This window comes from Callospermophilus lateralis, chromosome 9 (genome assembly GCF_048772815.1).
Source record: "Callospermophilus lateralis isolate mCalLat2 chromosome 9, mCalLat2.hap1, whole genome shotgun sequence".
Classification (NCBI taxonomy): domain Eukaryota; kingdom Metazoa; phylum Chordata; class Mammalia; order Rodentia; family Sciuridae; genus Callospermophilus; species Callospermophilus lateralis.
Window position 1 is genome coordinate 43,622,829 of NC_135313.1, and position 19,248 is coordinate 43,642,076.

At 34.5% G+C, this 19,248-nt stretch overlaps 1 protein-coding gene across 8 annotated transcripts in view; it reads right to left on the minus strand.

Annotated features, from left to right (window-relative positions):
- The window catches only part of Pms1 (PMS1 homolog 1, mismatch repair system component), a 78,576-nt gene that overhangs the window by 23,002 nt on the left and 36,326 nt on the right, over positions 1-19,248 (minus strand). For all 8 annotated transcript variants that reach the window (XM_076865619.1, XM_076865614.1, XM_076865615.1 and 5 more), the window contains one exon: positions 1,619-1,735. In XM_076865619.1, coding sequence (XP_076721734.1) covers positions 1,619-1,735 — 117 coding nt within the window. The remainder of the gene's footprint in view (positions 1-1,618; positions 1,736-19,248) is intronic.

Below are 19,248 nucleotides of genomic sequence, written 5' to 3' on the forward strand. Positions count from 1 at the left end.
AATCACAATTAATCTAACTTTGTGCTAGAAGTAAAAAAGGAAAGAGAGATGTAATTAATTTCCTGAGCAGCACCAGGTCAGTGAGTAAGGACAGTGTGAAAAATAACTCCTCATTCCATTATGGCATTTGTGAATCTACAAGTTTCCAGGAACAGGAACAGGATCTCGATTACATAACACTCAAGGGAACCCTGAAAAAAATCAATAAGCCCAGACATAAACACTGAGTTCCCAATTAGATTTCCTACTCAAAAGGAAAGACAAGGAACGAATCCAGGTTTGGAGGAAAAAGACCTGATAAGGAAAACAAAACAATGAGGGTCTCCCTCAATTTCCATGCAATTTCCCTTTTCTCTCCCTTTCCCTCCCACCTCATGTCTCTGTTTAATGTTAATCTTTTCTTCCTGCTCTTAGGTTGTGAGGGGAATGGAAAATAAACAAGGAGAGAAATGAACTACAGTAGATGGGATACAGAGAGAAGATGGGAGAGGAGGGGAGGCGGGATAGTAGAGGATAGGAAAGGTAGCAGAATACAACAGTTACTAATAGGGAATTATGTAAAAATGTGGATGTGTAACCGATGTGATTCTGCAATCTGTATTGGGGATAAAAATGGGAGTGCATAACCCACTTGAGTCTAATGTATGAAATATGATATGTCAAGAGCTTTGTAATGTTTTGAACAACCAATAAAAAAAAATTAAAAAAAAAAGAAACCAAAACTTGACTTCTAATAAATAAAAATAATTTAAGGAAAAAATATTTTAAAAACAAAAACTTAGTATCTAGAGAGATTCAAATTATGTACCCATAACAGTAAGTTGTAAAAGAGCAATAAAGTAAAAATACTCTTAGAATTAAACACAATTTTCAAAAAAAAAAAAAAAGATAGAAGAATTAAAAAATACAAAAAGATCTCCCCAAACTTACAGAAGATGGAATAAGGGAAGGTTGTAATCAATAAGGATTTCCATTAAAAAACAGAGAAAAAAGAGTGATAATGAATGGAAATATATAACTCAGGCTAAGAAAGAAACAAGTCTGCAGATTAAAAACATGCGTGTTAAGTGCACAACACAATAATGAACAATAAAAGATACACACACCTAAACAGATACTTGTAAAATTTAAGAACAAGGGATTGGGGTTGTGGTTTAGTGGTAGAGCGCTTGCCTAGCATGTGTGAGGCACTGGGTGCAATCCGCAGCACCACAAAAAAATAAATAAATAAAATAAAGGTCTATCAATAACTAAAAATATTTAAGAACAAAAATGAAGAGAAGATCCTAAGAATTTGCAGTCTTGAGTATACATGCAGCATGGGAAAAGGAAGGGAAGGATAAGCAAGCTCACCTTTCATAGTGTAAATACAAGTTAAGTGTCTAAATTGAAAAAAATTTCTAGAAATCAATGTAAGCAACAAACAGAAAAGATAAAAGGAAAACAGAGCTAGGAACAGTTAGTTAGCTTTGTATGTATTTTCTTTGCCTTATTTATATATTTGATAAAAATGTTTAAAGAAAAATTTCTAACTACCCCACCTTCCCAAAAGGGAAATATTTTAATAATTTCATTGGTAAATCGGAATTTTTAAAGAATTACTATAATTGTTATATACCTGAGATTCTTCAGAGTGGTAATGAAAAGATTCCATGTTTCCCATAACAGCAGTCCCCAGAACCGACATGAGAGCCATCTTGTGGTCTGATACTCTAGTTTTCTGCCAAATAACAGTCTACAAAAAAAAAAGACATAAACTTTTAAAATGATTTAAAGTTTTTAAATTCAAGACCTTACCATATTTATTTTTATACTTAGCATTCATTCTCAACTTATATTTTCAACATCATTTAGAAATGATTCATGAACTTTAAAGTCTGATGAACAAACCCTGGTTCTGAATTTTAGAATCTATGTGTGTTGGAGTATACAATCAACTCCACTTCTCTTAACCTCAGTTTTCTCCTTCCTATAAGATGGACACTTCTGTCTCAGAGGTGTTAGAAAATGAAAATATACAACACAGGCAAGCACACAGGCCAGTACCTGGCATAAAACATTTTCATAAAATATTGATTTTCTCCCTTCTCTTTCCCCAACTTTCAGAATATATACTTTGATGTTACTTAAAATTAAAGTGTTGGCTAGGTGTAGTGGCACACACTCGTAATCCCAGTAACTTGAAAGGCTGAAGCAAGAGGATCAAAGTTTAAGGATATTCTTAGCATCTTAGACCATCAGTAACTTACCAAGACCTTGTCTCAAAATAAAAACAGAGGACTGGGGATGTTGCTCAGTGATACAGCCCTGGATTCAATCACCAGTATCACCAGTACCAACAACACAACACAAAGTTAGAGAAAGTATTACTCCAAGTAAGATATTACTATTTTATTGAGGATGCACAACTATGCTATAGGACTTCTACAGTCAAAAAGATATAAAAATTTTGAGGTGAGACAGAACCTCATGGTGGAAGGGTAAGGCAGAAAACTTCTCAGCTCATGGCAGCTAGGAAACACAGTAAGTAAAGGGCCAAGGACAATATACAGTTCCCCAAGGGCATGTCTCCGATAACCTATTTCCTCTAATCAGGGCCCCATCTGCCTTTAAGACTACCTCCTAGTAGTCCATTCAAATTATCAATCCATCAAATTAGCTAATCCACTGACTAGGTTACAGCCCTCATGATGCAATCACTTCCCAAAAGTCCCACCTTGGACATTGCTGCATTGGGACCTGAGTCTTCAACACATGAGCTTTTATGTGACATTCTAGATCCAACCATAACAGATGCCCCGAGAATTACTGGTACTTCCTGTCACACTAGCTGTAATGTTACTACTTTCTCTTCTATCCTAAAAGTAGGGTGGAATTCAAGTCAGTGAAAGTGACAAAAGACTTTTTTTTTTTTTTTTTTAGTTGTTTTGGTTTATCTTATTTTAAGGTAAACCACTTGCAAACAATGGGATTTTACTAATATTAATACTGTGGTCAAAATCCACTGGGCTGGATAATAGAACCAGCACAGTCAAAAGAGGGAAAGAAGATAGACAAAGGTATGAAGTAGACTTGACTTTGTGATGACTGCATGCACAGAGAAAAAAAAATGAGAATCATAAACAACTCCTAGGTAATGGCAGTATCATCATTCTCTAAGATAGCAACCTTATATTCCAATACATTGAAAAATTTAGAAGATATTAGCAATGTTTTAGACACATATGACCTATCCAAATTAAATTAGGAGGATAGAATAAACCCAAACACACCAATAATCAGCAATGATACCGAAGCAGTAATAAAAAAGACTTTCAACAAAGAAAAGCCCAGGACCAGATAGTTGTTAGATGAACTCTACAAGACCCAAGAAAAACTAAAGCTAATCCTCCTCAAATTATTATTATTATTATTATTATTAGTGTGAGTGTGTGTGTGTGTGTGTGTGTGTGTGTGTGTAGCACACTATAAAGTCATTATCACTCGTATATCAAAACCAGATAAGGACACAAAATGAAAGAAAACTGTAGACTAATATCCCTGATGAACATAGATGCAGGAGGATTACAAGTTTGAAGGCAGCCTCAACAATTTAACAAACAAGACCTTGTTTCAAAAATAACAGGGGTTGGGGGATAACTTGGTGGTAAAATGCCACTGGGTTCAATCCAACATAATGCTTGGAGGCAGGGAGCTGAGCTGTACATCATGATCAAGTTGGTTTCACTCGGGGATGCAAGGTTGGTTCAACACATGCACATCAATAAATGTAATTAATCATATAAATAGAATTAAGAACAAAAATCACATGATCATCTCAACAGATGCAGGAAAAGTCTGACAAAATTCAACACCTATTCATGTTATAAACACTGAAAAAAGAGGGGATACAAGGAGCTTACCTCAATATCATAAATGCTATATATAAGAACTACAAAGCTAACATAATATGGAACAGTAAAAAGCTGAAAGCATTTCTATTAAAATCAGAAACAAGTCTATGATGTCCACTTTCACCACTGTTATTCAATACATACTTTGAAATTTCAGTCAGAGCAATTAAGCAAGAGAAGAAAATTAAGGAATACAAACAGAAGTCAAATTATTTGTTTGCCAATGATATATTTTATCTATACTTAGAAGACCCCAAAACTCCACCAGATTTCTAGAGCTGATAAATTCAGCAAATTAGCTGGATAAAAAAACCCCAACATTCAAATATAATAAGTTTTCTATATCCCAATAATAAACCTGATGAAAAAGAAATCAGGAAAACACTTCTATTCACAATAATCTCAACTCCCCACACCCCACCAAAGAAAAGCCCCCAAACCCAAAACCTCAGAATAAATCTAACCAAGAAGGGGAAATACATTAGAAGATGGGACAACCTCCTGTGTTCTTGGATTGACAGATTTAATAGTTCAAATGGCCATTCTACCAAAAGTGAAATACAGATTCAATGGAATCTCCATCAAAATACTAATGGTACTCTTCACAAAACTAGAAAAAAAAAAAAAAGGTCCTAAAATTTATATGAAAGAAAAAAAGACATAGAATAGACAAAGCAATTCTAAACTATAAGAACAAGGATCAAAGTATCACAATAAGCAATCTCAAATTATACTACAGAGCTATAGTAACAAAACCAGCATGATGTCTGCATATAAGCAGACATGAAAACTAACTGGAACAGACAGAATACAGAGACAAATCTACATATGTACAGCCATCTCATCCTTGACAAAGCTGCCAAAAATATACATTGCAGAAAACATAGCTTTTTAAACAAATGGTGCTGGGAAAACTGGATATCCATATGTGGAAGAATGAAACTAGATCTCTACCTATAACCCTGCACAAAAGTCAATTCAAACTGGATCAAAGACCTAGAAATTAGACTGGAAGCACTGCAACTGCTAGAAGAAAACACAGGATCAACACTCTAAGATATAGATGCAGGCACTGACTTCCTTAGTAAGACCCCTGAAGCTCAAGAAATAAAGCAAGAATTGAAAAGTGGAATGGGATCAAATTAAAAAGCTTCTGACAGCAAAGGAAACAAGAGCATGCAGAGAAGATTATAGAATGGGAGAATATCTTTGCCAGCTATTCTTCTAACAGAGGATTAATATCCAAAGTATAAAGAACTTAAAAAAACTTCACATACACACATACCCCCACACACCTCAATCAGTCTAATCAATAAATGGGAAGTGAACTAAACAAACAGTTTTCAAAAGAATAAATGCAAATGACCAGCAAATGTTCAACATTTTTAGTGGACTGCTAGTTAGGAAGACAATCATCAGGAATAGAAATAATAATAAATGCTGACAAGGATGTGGGGAGAAAGGAACACTTACACATTGTTAGTGTGACTATAAATTAGTACAACCAATATGGAAATCAGTATAGAGGTTCCACAAAAGACTAGGAATAGAATTACCACATGACCCAGCTATCCCACTCCTTGATATTTATCCAAAAGAACTGAAATAAAAATACTCTAGTAATAAATGCATTCCAATGTTTGTAGCAGTGCAATTCACAATGGCCAAGTTATGGAACCAGCCTAGGTGTCTGTCAACAGATGAATGGATAATGAAAATTCAGCAAATTATCCTAAGTGCATGTATGAATATATCACAATGAATTTCACTCTTATGCATAACTGTAATGTACCAATTAAAATAAATTATAAACAGAAGAGTAGAGAAAGGGGATGGGGGGAAGGAGGCGAGAAGGGAAACAGGAAGTACTGGAAAATGAAATGAACAAAGTATGATATGTGCATACATGAATATTTTGTCACAGTGAACCCAAATAATATGTATGATTATAATGCACTAATAAAAACCATAATAAAATATAAAACAGAGTAAAGAAACAAGAAGAAAAGAGTATTGGTTGCCATATCTTTGCACCTGCTAATAACTACAGACTTTGCTCACTACTTTACATTAGAAAGTACAAGGCAATACTTTTTCTTCTTTTAATATGTTTAATCTACATATTGCACGATTTATATACCTTAAATTTACAAATCAATGGGTTTTACTGTATTTATAGTTGTGTAAGCATCACATTTTCATTTTAGAACATTTTAATCACTAAAAAGAGAAATAAGAGCTCTTGTCTATTAGCAGTGAGTTCCTTATCCATCACCTTACAATCACTAATCTACTTTATGAATTTGCCCACTTTAGGTATTCATGTTAATGGAATCATACAATATGTAATCTTTTCTTAGCACTTTGCAAAATATTTTTAAGGTTTAAACATATAATATAACTACTGCATTCCTTTTAAATGACTAAATAATATTCCATTATACAGATATATATTTGAACGATACTTCCATCAGTTGACAGGTATTTGGGTTGTTTCTTCTTCTGGGCTTTTGTAAATGATACTGCTATAAATATTCTTGTGTGCATTTTTGTATAGACATGTGTTTTCATTTCTCTTGGGTATATACCAGGAGTAGGACTGAGGAGCCACAAGGTAATCATGTTTAATTATTTGAGGAACTTCCACTGTATCACTGTGTGCACATGTACTTACACCTCTGAAAAGATAAAGAAATACTAGCTTCTGCTATTGTGGCTTACTGTTTTAAGCCAGCCAGTAGCTGGTAACTTAAGGGACAATGGTATCTTAGGGTGGTTTTGATTTGCATTTCTCTGACTGCTAGAGATGGTGAGCATTTTTTCATATACTTATTGATTGATTGTATGTCCTCCTCTGAGAAGTGTCTGTTCAGGTCCTTGGCCCACTTGTTGATAGGGTTGTTTTTTATCATATTGTTTAATTTTTTGAGTTCTTTGTATATTCTGGATATTAGGGCTCTATCTGAAGTGTGAGGAGTAAAAATTTGTTCCCAGGATGTAGGTTCCCTATTTACCTCTCTTATTGTTTCTCTTGCTGAGAAAAAACTTTTTAGTTTAAGTAAGTCCCATTTGTCTATTCTTGTATTTAACTCTTGGGCTATGGGCGTCCTATTAAGGAATTTGGAGCCCGACCCTACAATATGTAGATCGGAGCCAACTTTTTCTTCTATCAGGTGCGGGGTCTCTGGTTTGATATCTAGCTCCTTGATCCATTTTGAATTAACTTTTGTGCATGGCGAGAGAAAGGAGTTCAGCTTCATTTTGTTGTATATGGATTTCCATTTTTCCAAGCACCATTTGTTGAAGATGCTATCCTTTCTCCATTGCATGCTTTTAGCGCCTTTATCAAATATAAAAAAGTTGTAATTTTGAGGATTGGTCTCTGTGTCCTCTATTCTGTACCATTGGTCCACCTGCCTGTTTGGGTACCAGTACCATGCTGTTTTTGTTACTATTGCTCTGTAATATAGTTTGAAATCTGGTATCGCTATACCGCCTGATTCATACTTCCTGCTTAGAATTGCTTTTGCTATTCTGGGTCTTTTGTTTTTCCATATGAATTTCATGATAGCTTTATCTATTTCTACAAGAAATGCCGTTGGGATTTTGATCGGCATTGCGTCAAACCTATAGAGAACTTTGGGTAATATTGCCATTTTGATGATGTTGGTTCTGCCTATCCATGAACAGGGTACATTTTTCCATCTTCTAAGATCATCTTCTATCTCACTCCAGTAAGATTGGCAGCCATTATGAAGTCAAGTAACAATAAGTGCTGGCGAGGATGTGGGGAAAAGGGTACACTTGTACATTGCTGGTGGGACTGCAAAATGGTGCGGCCAATATGGAAAGCAGTATGGAGATACCTAGGAAAGCTGGGAATGGAACCACCATTTGACCCAGCTATTGCCCTTCTCGGTCTATTCCCTGAGGACCTCAAAAGAGCATACTATAGGGATACTGCCACATCAATGATCATAGCAGCACAATTCACAATAGCTAGACTTTGGAATCAACCTAGATGCCCTTTAATAGATGAATGGATTAAAAAACTGTGGCATCTATACACAATGGAGTATTACGCAGCACTAAAAAACGACAAAATCATGGATTTTGCAGGGAAATGGATGGCATTAGAGCAGATAATGCTAAGTGAAGCTAGCCAATCCTTAAAAAACAAATGCCAAATGTCTTCTTTGATATAAAGAGAGCAACTAAGATCAGAACAGGGAAGAAGAGCATGAGGAAAAGATTAACATTTAACAGAGACGAGTGGGGTGGGAGAGAGGGAGAGAGAAGGGAAACTGTATGGAAATGGAAGGAGACCCTCAATGTTACACAAAATTACATATAAGAGTTTGTGAGGGGAAAGGGAAAAAAAAAAAACAAGGGAGAGAATTAAACAACAGAAGATGGGGTAGAGAGGGAAGATGAGAGGGAAGGGGAGGGGGGATAGTAGGGGATAGGAAAGGTAGCAGAATACAACAGTCATTAATATGGTATTATGTAAAAATGTGGATGTGTAACCAATGTGATTCTGCAACTTGTATTTGGGGTAAAAATGGGAGTTCATAACCCACTTGAATCAAATGTATGATATGTCATGAGCTTTGTAATGTTTTGAACAACCAATTAAAAAAAAAAAAGAAATATACAAACCAAAAAAAAAAAAAAGATACACTCTACTCTTATGTATAACTAAAAAGAACAAATAAAAATTTTAGAAGAGAGAGATATACACACAAAAAACTCTCTGTTGCCTATATAATAAATAACAAAATCAATTTGCTCGTCATAACATCTTTCATGACCCATATTTTCAACCTTATCTTCTATGTTTATTTCAACCTTATTACAACACTCAGTTCCAAGAAGATTGAAAACACCGCAATACATGCCCAGGTTAAGCCGTGTGTTTCTTCTGCTTTAGCCACCTCCCACTGTCCAAGGTCCACTGCCCACGCCACCTCCTGTATGAGGACTTCCCTTTCTTCCCCTGTTCTGAAATATCATAATATCTTATTTTGCCCCTTTTCTTTTTCCATAGAAGCATATTTTCTTTTATATGAAAAAAAAAAATGAAGGCCCAAAATACAGTTTGTTGAAGTAGCTATCAACAAGATGTTAAATTATTTTTCCTTTGCTTTGGTTGAAACAGCCTTAGGACAGCAGTCAGTTCCCCTTCTAAAAGCATGTAAACACCATTTTTTCTTACTGAATAAACAAGTTTCAAGAAAAGAAACTAATTGTAAACTAAATCAAACATTTTATCAATAAATAGCTTGTTTTTTTGTTAAAAAAAAAAAAACTTAAGGGACAATATTCAAAATAACAGTAAGTTGATAAGGTTCTGAATAATCTGCAAATATACGGGAATTAAATACCCAAAAATTCCTTATAATAAGAAATTATTACATGATAAAAAATTTATTCACAAAAACTATAAATTTTTAAAGATATGCCAGCTCTCTGATATTGACCACACACATATTTTTCTTTTTTCCTTTTTGAAGTACTGGGGATTAAACTGAGTACTGGGGATTAAACTCAGGGCCTTAAACATGCTAGGCAGGCACTCTACCTCTGAGCCACACCCCCAATGGTATATATATTTAAAATAGCAAGAAAATATTTTGAACCACAAATGTTTTAAAATTCCTGCATTAAATTAAGTACAAAATCTATGATACTACTAATATAAACGTTATATTATTTAGTTTACATTAGAAAAATAAAATGTTAGTTGCTGATTAATACATGGCTTCTATCCACTGCATGATTTGCTGAACAGTTACTATACTGAATTGAAAAAAGACCACTTCAGGAAACAGGTTCTAGGAATGGTGTGAAATAGAGCAAGAAATATGATTTTAAAAATATTTTTTAAATGCACTGCTCATAGCTTGGAAGAATTATTTCACACTAGGTAATTATTGCATCAGATCAAGGAGGTTAATTTAGGAACATTTTCCAAAGTAGTTACACTTAAACTAGCAAGAAATAAATAAAAAGAGCTGTTGATAAGTAAAATCTTCACTATTACTTAGGCACTCCTTAGTTTCAAAACAGAATCCATTATTAAAAAGCTAAACCATTACATATAGTAAATATTGAGAATCCAGAAGAAATTAGATTTTATAATTAAATTAATTTATATGTTCTACAGAAAATATAGTTTTTAGTTTGCTTTCTCTACTATCTTATAAATCCTATGTTATTTTCAAAAACAGATTAACTTTTCACTTTCTGAAGTTTTTTGTGTATCTTTCCCTTAGGCTAAAAGCTTAACAAGCTAAAAATACACACAACCCTCCATATGTTTTCTATCTAGGTCACACAAAGTTGGAGCATCTGAATGTGCCAAGTAAGAATCTGACTCTGGTCAGTATGATGACAGTGCAAAAATGCCTCAATCAAAAATATATTATTACATGCACACCATTTTAGGTTTGATTGAACTTAGCCAAATATATCTTGTCCCTGTTCCTACTTCATTGACAAACACTATTTGAAGAAAATGAAGTTAGATGAGATTATTCAGTATTTAATTAGTAAACCCCAATTATAAAAGCAATCTGTTATACAGAGAAAAGCAGGTTACATATAGATAATGCTGATATAGCATATTGATACAGATGACTCCCCTTTTACAGTATGAAATAAAAGAGAATATTCTACTTTCTTCAAATGCAACTCATAGTTTCAATGTCTCCTCCAAAACTCATGTTGAAATTTCATTGCTATCCTAACAGAGGTAGAAACTTTAGAACTGGTTAGAGCACTACCCTCATATTTGGATTAATGTGTACAAACTGAGTTCGTTAGTTACCTCGGGTTTACACTTGTTAAAAGGATGAGTTCAGTTCAATTTTCTCTGTCTCTAATACTCACTTTCCATGTTATGATGCAGTAAGAAGGCCCTTACCAGGTTCGACTCCTTGTTTTGGGGATTCCTGGTCTGCAGAAGCATGAGTCAAATAACCTACTGTCTATAATTTATCCAGCAGAAAATGGACTAAGCAACTAAATTTTTCTTGCAAATTATATGCATAAATGTATTAAACTCACAACAGAATTTCTTAAAAGCCCAAATTCTGGGGCTGGGGTTGTGGCTCAGTGGTAGAGCACTTGCCTAGCATGTGTGAGGCCCTGGGTTCGAGTCTCAGTACCGCACATAAATAAAATAAAGGTCCATTTACAACTAAAATAAATATATATTTTTTAAAAAAGCCCAAATTTTTAACCTTTTTTTCAAGGTATTTAACAAGTTAACATAATTGCATCGATATCCACTGCTCCTGCATATATTTATAATATCTCTGGTTCAGAAAAGGGCAGTGACACAAATACAACATTAGCAGCTAAGAAATTGCTAAATGGTTTGAATCCAATATAAAATTATGGATTATTCCATCACAATAGCAATAGTATTATTTAAAAAATATCTATTTTCTATAAATATAATAAGCATTAATATGATTAGACTGTAATAAGGCATAGAGGTCAAACCAAAGGAATAAGCAATCTGTTCAATGAAATAATATCAGAAAACTTTCCAGACATGAAGAATGAAATGGAAATCCAAATTCAAGAAGCCTACAGGATGCCGAATGTGCAAAATCACAACAGATCCACACCAAGACACATTATAATGAAAATGGCCAACATACAGAATAAGGAGAGAATTTTAAACGCCAAAAGAGAAAGGAATCAGATTACATATAGGGATAATGGCAGATTTTTCAACACAGACCCTGAAAGCTAAAAGATCCTGGAATAACATATTTCAAGCTCTAAAAGATAATGGGTGCCAACCAAGAATCTTGTATCCAGCAAAATTAAGCTTCAGATTTGAAGATGAAATAAAAATCTTCCATGATAAACAAAAGTTAAAAGAATTTAAAGCTAGAAGACCAGCATTACAAAACATCCTTGGCTTTCACTTATATATTTTTATTTTATTACATATACATTGGGTGAACAGAACATTTTTCCTCAAGGCTACAGAAACCTGGTGATAGACATTTTACTTATAGAAAGGATGGGAACTAAAGAAGCTAGGCAAATGAGAAACAAAGATGGGAGAAATATTTTCATAAATGTGCAATTTAAAAATTAAATAAAATTTAGAAGCATTACTTTACATAACTATCAAAGATAGACTATGGAGACACATTTCTCAGCAGTGTTTTAAAACAAGAAAGATTATTTTCAAATGGTAAGCAAATCATATCATCTATGTGAGAGATGTTTTTCTTGCCTAAACCCTCCCCCCTCCATGTCCTGTACAACTGCTCAGACTACTGAATCAGCTTCTACAGTCTTACTAAGGATTAAACATATTTTGTACATCCTCCAATGCCATGGCAATTCTTATTTTGTTAGTCTCCAAATGAACTTCTCATTTGGTTCCTTCTCGGCCACACTACAGGTAGTTCACATTCCCATGTAAGGTATACGAGATTTTTCCGAATCCAGACCCAAGTGATCTTTCTAATCTTATCATCTCTTTTCTTGCAACAGCTTTCTCTGACCTCTGATGACTCCCTGCTATTGTACATGTTGTTTCCCCTTCTTTGAACACCTTTAACCACTTGGTGTTTCTCGAGAATTATTTCTAAGGCTATCTCCTCTAATAATCTTTTTTAAAAAATATATTTAGATGTAAATGGACACATATGTTTATTTTATTTATTTATTTTTATGTGGTTCTGATGATCAAACCTAGTGGCTCATATGTGCTAGGCAAGCACTCTGAGCCACAACCTCAGCCCATAGTCTTTTAAATCTAATCATATTTTAATAAAATTCACAATATCAGAAACAGTAACAATGCACATTTACTAAGCAATTACATGGTAGACCCTGGGCTAAGAATGCTTTATTTTAATTTGAAAACTTCTGCTATCTTGATACTATTATTCTATTTTAAAGACAATGACATTGAAGCCTAGACACGTAATATAACCAGTTAGTAATACCATGAAGATCAGAATTAGAAATCATACTTGTCTAATGCTTGATTTTCTTAATAGTTAAATAAATCCTTCCTCAGGATGAAAGGAAGATTGTGGGTAGTCTCTGGAAGTTCTGAGTAATATACTTTTCCCATCAAGATTAAAAATATTGAAGACTTGCAGCATTTCTAATTATAGCAGATAAAGGAAAAAATCTTAGAAATAATTCTCATCCTATAAGAGAAGACTGTCACATAGTTCTACATGTAAGCAGTTTTTTTTGGGGGGGAGGGGGAGAGTGTTGGATTCAGATTTTTAAAAATATATCATAATCACAACTTATAAGCAAAATCTAATGTAATGTAAATATGTATAAAAAATTAATTACCCAATTGAAAGTAAATTTGCTTCTAATATTAGCTAACAATATTCAACTGAAAGAAAGCAAATTGTTTTTTACATTGGCTACTCAAGCTTTAAATTAAATACAGATCATTGCAAGTATAAGGGAAAAAAAATCCTCAAAACTAACGAATGAGAAGTAAATTAAACAATAAATTCACTTAAATTTCACAAAGAGGAAGAAAAAGGAGCTAGTGTTTTTAGACCTCAAAGTGAAAACATCCTTTCCCTGTTTTCCAAAACAAAGCAAGAAGAAAAAGAGGGTTGAAGATTTAAACCAGGATGTAGTACTATCATTTCCCTAAGCAATAAGTTATATTAATCAGACATTTAAAAATCTATTATGTTCTCTGTTTTCCACATGCAGTCAGTCAATCAGTCTCATTGATTCTCCCTTTATTAATAGCTATCAGACACTTTGTGCTTCACATGCCTGATATATTTATCCTGATTCAGGCCCTTATTGCCTATGATAGTATACCAGCTTCTCAAATAGTGCTCCTATTTACAGTTTCTCATAACTCCTTCCCGAAGACTAGTGCCAAACTAATTGTCAGGTTAAACATCTTGATCAGGTTACTTCTCTGCTTCAAAAGGTTTTAATGATTCCCAACAATCTATTTTTAAAATTTCAGGAAGGTTTCAAGATGATAGGTTAGAAGCACCATTCACTTGCCTGCTTCTCCAAAAGACAGAATAAAAAATCTAGAGAATAGCTGTGTATGGAGATGGGTGACCATGAGAGAATGCTGAAGTTTACTAGTAATGAGTCATCAAAGACTTGGAGAAAGCCAGAGATTTTGGACAGTAGAACTGAAGGTGAAACAAAGCTCCCTAGCATCGAAGACATAACAGCATAGGAGGCAGGTATAGAGGTGAGAGGTATAGTCCCAGTGAGCACCACTTGCACAGGAATCGGCACTTTGCAGAAGTACAGTCTAAACAGATGATAGATCTAGGATCTGCATAGCAAACAGGCAGAGAAGTTCTCTGCACTTCCCAGGATATCTGCATGGTGTTGTAACAGGGGGCCATCTTGAGGTCCTATATGAACTTGCTGCTCTAGGAGACAAAGGCCCCTGCATTTTCCATTCTCTGTCCCCATAGCAAGATCATTACATTAGCTCAGTAGATAACTGCTATGAGAGTCAGTCTAGCCCCAGAAAGGAGTCTCTAATACATATCCTCTTGAGAACGGTATGCAGTAACAAACTGGACTATAATGCATAACTGAATTGAATAGAGAACACTTCCCTTTTAAAACTGATGGTTCAGAGCTTCAAGAACAGGTGGAAATGTCACATGTTCATGTGGGTACTAGTCTTAAGATTGTAAGAGTTGTGGGCAATGGTTTGCACAGGGAAAGTGCCACCCCTTCCCCCCCTGCACATGCAAATCCATACTCTCTCTCTGCTCTTGGAATAAATGGGCCAAACAGCTCTGGAGCACATCTTTGCCTGGGGACTCTAAGGTATTCCTGGCTATGGCCACAAACCACTCCTGCTAATTGACTGGAGAACACAGGAAAGGAAAGAAGGGGAGAACAACCCCCAGCCTTTGTTCTCCTTAAGGGACACATAGCCTAAGACAACACAGAAAAAAGATCTCATTCTTATCTGTAGAGAACATCTTAGAAGTGAGGAAATTTTTGTTTTTTTTGTTTTTTGTTTATATATTTTTTAACTTTACTTTTCAATGTTTAATTTTTTTTCCTTTCCTTTCCACTACTTTTACTTTCCTTTTTAAAATTAATTTTATTATTCTTTAACCTTTTAGTTTATATAATTTTGCCCCTTTGTTACAATGGAAATTATAGCACACTGAAGAAAGAAGCTGAAGAAGACACATGTATATGGAAAGACTTTCCATGTTTATGGATTGGGAGGATTAATATTGTTTAAATGGCCATACAGTCGAAGGTGATCTTATAGATTCAATGCAATCCCTATCAAAATACCAATGATGACATTCTTCCTAGAACTAGAAAAACTCACACTGAAACACAAAGACCTTTGAATAGTCAAAATAATTGTGAACTAAAAGAGCAATGCTGAAGCATCAGAATACCTGATAACAATCACTTCAAGATATTGGCACAGATAACAATTTCCAAACAGGACTTCAATAATTCAGGAAAGAAAAACAAAAACAAATAGGATTACATCAAATTAAATAGCTTCTGCACAGCAAAGAAACAATCAATAGTGAAGAGACAACCTACAGATGGGAGAAAATTGTTTCAAGTTATTTATCCAACAGAAATTTACAATACAGAATATATAAAGAACTCAAAAGAAGTAATGAAAGAATAACCCAATCAAAAAATGGGCAAATGATCTGAAAGAAGACTTCTCAAAGAAGTATAAATGGCCAACAGAATACAGAAAAAAAAATGCTCAGTATCTTTAATATTAATCCTGTCACTTTTATAGGTTGTTCCTACCCAGTGAATTAATAAATGCCCACCTGCCAAGTGGAAAAACTCAGCTCCCTCTCTTTTTTTTCATTTTCTATGAGTCTCAACCAAAAGGAGAAGGAAGTGTTGAGTATGAGAGCTCATTTTTTCTGCTTTATTTCTCTGTTCAGTTGCTATCTTTAATGTTCAATGATAACATCTGCCTATACTTCTCAGGTGCTTTAATACCTATGCTCACAGGTCACTATGGAATAGTGGTGAAGTACCCCTGATCTCAGCCCTTAATCACATTTATTGAATGCACTAGAAATATGGCAGTTATGAAACAGTAAAACATCCTCTTCATCATGGAAATTATATGCTAGAGAAGGAAATAAAGACAATAAATCAAGACTACATATATTTGATAGTGTGAATCTTAAGGAAAATATGTGTGAGGCAGGGAAAATGGTTGTAATTTTAGGGTTGATAAAGAAAGCCTCACTGAAAAAGTTTGAGATGTAAAAGATGAGAACTGAACCAGATATAAGGAGAGGGTGAACGTTCTAGGCAAAGAAACTTATTGCAAATCCATCAGTCCTGAGTTCAAATTGTGACTGATTCCAGAAAGAAAAGAAGCAAAGTGATCAAGAAAAGAGGGAGGTTTGCAAAATACTGCCAAAGAGCCAGATTAAGTCCACTGCCTAATTTTTGTAAGCAAAGTCTTATTGTTCAGGGCTGCTTTCATGCTACAAATGGAGAGGTGAATAATGGCAATAAAAACTCATTGGCCTACAAAACCTAAAATACATACTATCCGGATTTTTGCAGAAACAGTTTATTAACTGCTGCGATAGAATTTGCAGTCCATCTGTGAAGACTTTATTTTTACTCTCAATGAAATGGAAATTGACTAAAGAGAATTTATATGATCTGACTTACACTCTCCCCTCCCCCAGGATTGGTGGGCAGAAAATAGATTGAAGAGGGCAGTGAAGGAATTAGGGAGATCCAATTAGAATACATACAAGAATTCAGGTAAAATAAGGTGGTGGCTTGCACCACAGTGGTTGTCATAAACATGGAAAATTTTGAAAGCAGATATAAAGAATTTACTCTTGAATCGGATTAGAGTGTAAGGGAATTGGTAGCCAAGAATAAGCCTAAAAGGCTTTTGGGTTTGCCAACTGGAAAAAGAGGGTTTGTATATACTTATGGGGAAGGAGGCAGAAAAAAGTCTGGGAGGGAACATATGAACCTGAATTTTTTACATGTTAAGTGTAAGAAGCCTATTACTAGATACCCAAAGAGAGATAACTAGAGTGGTAGATGAATCCGTGAGTGTAAACTTTAGGGAACAGGTACAGAATAAAATAAAAATTTACGAGTCACTTATATATGACTGATATCTAAGTCATGAGACTAAAAAAGACCAACAAGAAAATTAAGACATATAGAAAGGGAGAATAAGATTTACAGAGCAGTGGTTTTATACCACATTGCTTTGGACTTTCATCTGACCCCTACCAATGAAAACCTATGGAGAAGTCTTACTTTTTGTCCATATCAGAAAATTTTCCTCATTTATATGGATTTTTTTCAGAGACTCTTTGTGCCTATCCTACTTCAACTGATATTAAGTACACAATGTAATCCTGGGCTTAAGTTTGTTCCCATAATTCTCTTAGGCTGTAATCAAAATCAGGTGTGTGATTAGATTTTTTTTGAATATTTTACAGCAAATAGTGTTTTTAATCCTGTCCCATTACTATTTTCTTTATGTGACTGCAATGGTTTGAGTGGATTGCTCAATGACTTAAATGTTGAAAATGTAAAGGATAAGCTAAAGTTCACATTTCCTAATTTTTAAAATCTTTTTTATTGGTGTCTTATAATTATACATAATAGTGGGATTCATTATATATGCACAGAGTAGAAACATACAATTTGGTCAGTTTTGTTCTCTAGTATCTTTCTTTTTCCCTCCCTGTGGTGCCCCCCCTTCCTTTTCTACTGATCTCCCCCCTGCTTTTTTTTTTTTTAAATGAAATTCCCTTTCCTTTTTTCTCTCTAGCTTTCACATATGAGAGAAAACATATGACCCTTGACTGATGTGACTTATTTTGCTTAATATAATGCTCAAATTCAAATATCTTATTCTTTTTTAAAAAAAAAAAATTTAAGTTGTTGATGAACCTTTATTTTATTTATTTGTATGTGGTGCTGAGAATCGAACCCAATGCCTCATGCATGCCAGGCAAGCGCTCTACCACTGAGCCACAACCCTAGCCCCTCAAATATCTTATTTTTTTTTTTTAAAGAGAGAGTGGGGGGGGGGGGGAGAGAGAGAGACAGAGAGAATTTTTTAATATTTATTTTTTAGTTCTCGGTGGACACAACATCTTTGTACGTGGTGCTGAGGATCGAACCCGGGCCGCATGCATGCCAGGCAAGCACCCTACCGCTGGAGCCACATCCCCAGCCCAACTTATTCTTTAATAAAGTATTTATTCTCCTGTCCTAGAGCTTCCTTCTATATACTAGACACAGAGCCTTGAGTAGGTGCTTTGGAAGGGGTATATCATAGCTTATAGTCTGCAGGAGTTTACAGTAGAAGTGAGAAGATATGAAAGCATAAGAACGCTCAACATATGAAAACTTGAGTGATTATCAAATGCTAACAATAAAAACCACAGAAATTAAGAGGAGTTAAAGTCACTTCAGACCAAAACTGTCAGGTATGACTTTATGATGGATTTGTTTGGATCTGGATCACAAAGTCTAGGTATTTAGCTGAGGCCTTTACTGGACTGGAGCTCACACTCAGGTACATGTTAATAGGTAGAGACTAAAAGTTTTTGCTTATTCTAAAAAGATACAGATGCAGGCCTCCCTCCCATAAGAGGCTATTGAAGGCAGGTGCAATGACACACACCTGTAATCCCAGTGACTAGGGAGGTTGAGGAAGGAGGATCCAAGTTTGAGACCAGACTCAGCAATTTAATGAGATCCTATCTCAAAATAAAAAGGACTGGGGATGTAGCACAGTGGTAAAACATGACCCTGGGTTCAAGTCCCAATTACCAAAAAAAAAAAAAAAAGAGGCTTTAGAGATGGAATGTAAGTCACTGGTAATGAAGCAAAAGGATATGCAAGAAGCATGGAGAAAATGCCACATGCACAGTTGAAGCAAATCAAAGTTTTCCTAAAGGATAATATTAGACTCTCTATATACACTCTAATAGTGTTGCTAAACATAAAATTCAGAAACCAACTACATTTGTAAGTTTGTTATGTGTCTTTATATATACTTTTCTATACAATATTCCAAAGAATTAAGGTGAAAGTAAAAGAAATTAGCATAACAAAAGACATGAAAACTATTTGATAAATTTAGTTATTAATTTGAAAGTAGCAAAAATCTCCTTTAAAATTAAAAAAGCATGATTGATATTCAGCTAACCTTTTAATATATTTTTGAAGAAACACCCACCTACATCAATTAAAGAAAAAAATAACCCACCCAAACTTTCTAGATTGGCATTGTAAGAATAATTTCTTCTTAAGGAAGCAACAGTTGAGTCACAGTCCTAACTTGGAA